The sequence below is a fragment of the Camelina sativa genome, chromosome 11 (genome assembly GCF_000633955.1).
Source record: "Camelina sativa cultivar DH55 chromosome 11, Cs, whole genome shotgun sequence".
Taxonomy (NCBI): domain Eukaryota; kingdom Viridiplantae; phylum Streptophyta; class Magnoliopsida; order Brassicales; family Brassicaceae; genus Camelina; species Camelina sativa.
This window is the reverse complement of record NC_025695.1, coordinates 1,092,342-1,095,138: the sequence shown is the minus strand read 5'-3', so window position 1 is coordinate 1,095,138 and position 2,797 is coordinate 1,092,342. Positions and strand designations below refer to the sequence as shown.

At 41.3% G+C, this 2,797-nt stretch overlaps 3 protein-coding genes across 4 annotated transcripts in view; 1 reads left to right on the top strand and 2 right to left on the bottom strand.

Moving 5' to 3' along the window:
* Positions 1-475, top strand: part of LOC104720945 (classical arabinogalactan protein 3-like) — a 1,225-nt gene extending 750 nt beyond the window's left edge. Inside the window, exon 2 of one of the 2 annotated variants that reach the window (XM_010438841.1) lies at positions 1-475. In XM_010438841.1, the coding sequence (XP_010437143.1) occupies positions 1-201 (201 nt within the window). In that variant the 3' untranslated portion in view covers positions 202-475. The other variant, XM_010438840.1, reaches the window with a different exon arrangement.
* On the bottom strand, positions 1,093-1,591 carry LOC109127209 (putative clathrin assembly protein At4g40080). Its single transcript, XM_019231721.1, has 2 exons — positions 1,569-1,591; positions 1,093-1,507 (listed from the first exon to the last, which is right to left on the bottom strand). Exons 1-2 carry the CDS (start codon positions 1,589-1,591, stop codon positions 1,093-1,095), a joined length of 438 nt encoding a protein of 145 aa, XP_019087266.1.
* Positions 1,516-2,797, bottom strand: LOC104720944 (RING-H2 finger protein ATL32-like). Its single transcript, XM_010438839.2, is given in 2 exon segments — positions 1,516-1,867; positions 1,869-2,797. Coding segments are annotated over 2 exon segments (912 nt in total). The 5' UTR covers positions 2,645-2,797; the 3' UTR covers positions 1,516-1,731.

Genomic DNA, 2,797 nt, shown 5'->3' with positions numbered 1-2,797 from the left:
TCACCACCGACCATATCTCCCACAACACCCCCTATGGCTTCTCCCCCGAAACCAGACGGTATGGCTCCAGGCCCATCAGGTCCAACACCAGCTCCTGCTCCAGGACCAGACGCACCGGAAGCTGACTCAGCATTGACTAACAAAGCTTTCCTTGTGAGCACGATCATTGCGGGAGCCTTGTATGCCGTCGTATTGGCTTAGAAACTGAGCTGCCTTGGGCATTACTCTATCTCTATCTCCCTCACCTTTTGGTTTTTCTTATTATGATTTTGTTTGAGAGATCTCCCCGTCTGTGTTTTCCTAAATTGATACATTTCTCTTCGTATTATCTTCCTCTTTGTTGTTGTTTTTCTTCCTTTGGGGTCTTCTTGAAATTTGTATTACTCTGATTGGGCCATGGGATTAACCTGAGGGGCAAAGCTTCTGATTGTAATTTTCTTCATTAACTTTTTATTTATTAATAAAATATCTTGTTTAATAATATAGTTGTTAATTTAGTATTTCTATATAAGTTAAGAGAATTGACTTTAAAACAAAAACAAAACAAAACATAAAACGAAATAAGGCTATATAGTACTGTAATAATGATAGTGATACTATAGGCATTAACGACCAAAAATAAAGCTCAAGTTTAACATTATCTATTGAAGCAGTGTTGCCCAAGAGAGTGAAGGCTATTTCATAACTGAATTTGCAGGGCCTTCATCCCTGTGTAACTTAGCCATGTGGGACAAATTTAAATTTGACATGTTATTTATGTTTCCATTTTTCATTTGGCGTTAATGTTTTTCTCTTCTTTTTTTTTCAACAACTTGTAGTATTATTGAAAAGGTTCAGTTAACGTTTTCCTTTTTTATTTTTGATAAAGACAGAAACATAACCATTCTCTTCTTAATAATACAAACAACATCCAGAGATAATGAAAATGAACATCTATGTTGTTGTTTTCTTGTGTTTTGGTGTGGCTAAATAGAGACTTTTTTCCTCGTTTTTTTGTTGTCGTTTTAACATTTACAAGACAATATGACCAAAAATTAAATTAAAAAATTAACAAGAAGATCAAAGTCGTCCACTCAACAAAAAATTCTTTGACTAGAAGAAACCAGCAGGTACACTAAACCGATCGACATTCGAAAATCTACCCGAAGAAAACCGAACAGCATCGCCGTAACCAATAACTAACCGATCGGTAAACCGAGCCGATTCGTATCTTTTTTCTCTCTTCCCAAACCCAACAATCGATTTCTCAATCTGCCCATAATTAGCATCTTCTAAATTACCAATGATACCCTTAACATCAAGAACCAAACCCCAGAACCCATCGATCCAACCTCTCTTCCAATTCCCATGACAGATTTCAGACAACCTCTCTTTACAACTCTCGAGCCGCTTCAAAGCACAGACAAACTCGATCGTAGCTCCGAAGCTCAAACTGTTGGACCGCTCTTTAAACTCGTTTAACCTCGTGTAAAGCTCGTTGATCGAAGACACGTANCTCTCGTTACGACTAAGTACTAACCCAATAAAAATGACATAAAGACTCAAATAATAATATCTTCGTTACTAACATTTGAATAGAAACAACACTCATTTGAGAAAATTAAATACTACTGCTTGTTTAGCGAGCTGCTAAACAAGCTTTTGGACTTTTCCTGTATAACAAAAGTAACTTTTCAGTTTTTACCACTCCAAACCCAACACACAAGGCTGACGACAAAACATAACGTCGACTCATTTCAACGGTTCGCCGTTAGATTGCTGTGATCTAACGGAACTCGAGTTTGACTTCGAAACGAACAAAGTCAAACCCGAACGATCCAACATCCCACCCGACCCGACCGTGTAACTGCTTTCCTCACCGCTCCCTCCCTTCCGCCGTCAAATCAACGTCGAAGCTTCTCGTTCGTTTCAGCCTACGTCCTTTCACCTCCATTATTCGCCTCTTCACATCATCCGGCAACCGCAGAGTAAACCTCTCAGCGCCGTCACCGAGTTGACCTATTGAATGACCCGTCGAATTCGATCTCGGAAACTTACCGACGAGGTGGTGACTCTTCGTTGCCTCAAGGGTCTCAACGTCAATCACGACATGGTCTCTCAATATCACCGCGCCACCGGAGTTATCCGACTTCGCCGTGAGATTAGATCTGCAAACAGGGCAAGTTGCGTGGGAGTAAAGCCAAGCGTCGATGCAATCGATGTGGAAGAGATGATTACAAATCGGAAGCAATCGCACCGTTTCACGATCTTCTAATTCGTTGAGGCAAATCGCACATTCCAATTCGTTGGATCCAAGTTTTGATTCTTTGACGGAGGAGTAAGCGAATACAGGGAAGCTTTCGACGACGGCGTCGTCAAGTCCGCCTCGCCGTGAACAGGTGTCGTTAGCGCGGCGGCGAGAATATCTGGTGGAGTATTCGGAGTTAGGGCGAGTGCAATGGCGGATATAGACGGAGAGTAATCCGATGAAGAAGAAGAGGGTGACGAGAACGGCGAAGACGGTGGTCTTCGACGGAGTTTGACCCGGTTGCTGCAACTCAGGCGGACTCGGTGAGAATGATTGAGCATTGGCTTTGCTCTGTAGGATGAATGCCACGTGGAATATAATCCAACGGTGAGGACTAAAACTGTTGACACGTATCATCGTTCATTCGAAACGACGTCGCGAGTAAGAATGTTTAGAAGGATACTAACGGCTGAGATTTGTCCACGTGAAATTTGATTTTCTGCTTGTAAATAAAATGAAAAAAATGTCTTTAGTAAGCTTTGTTATGTTTTAAGGTTATAAACGAAGATT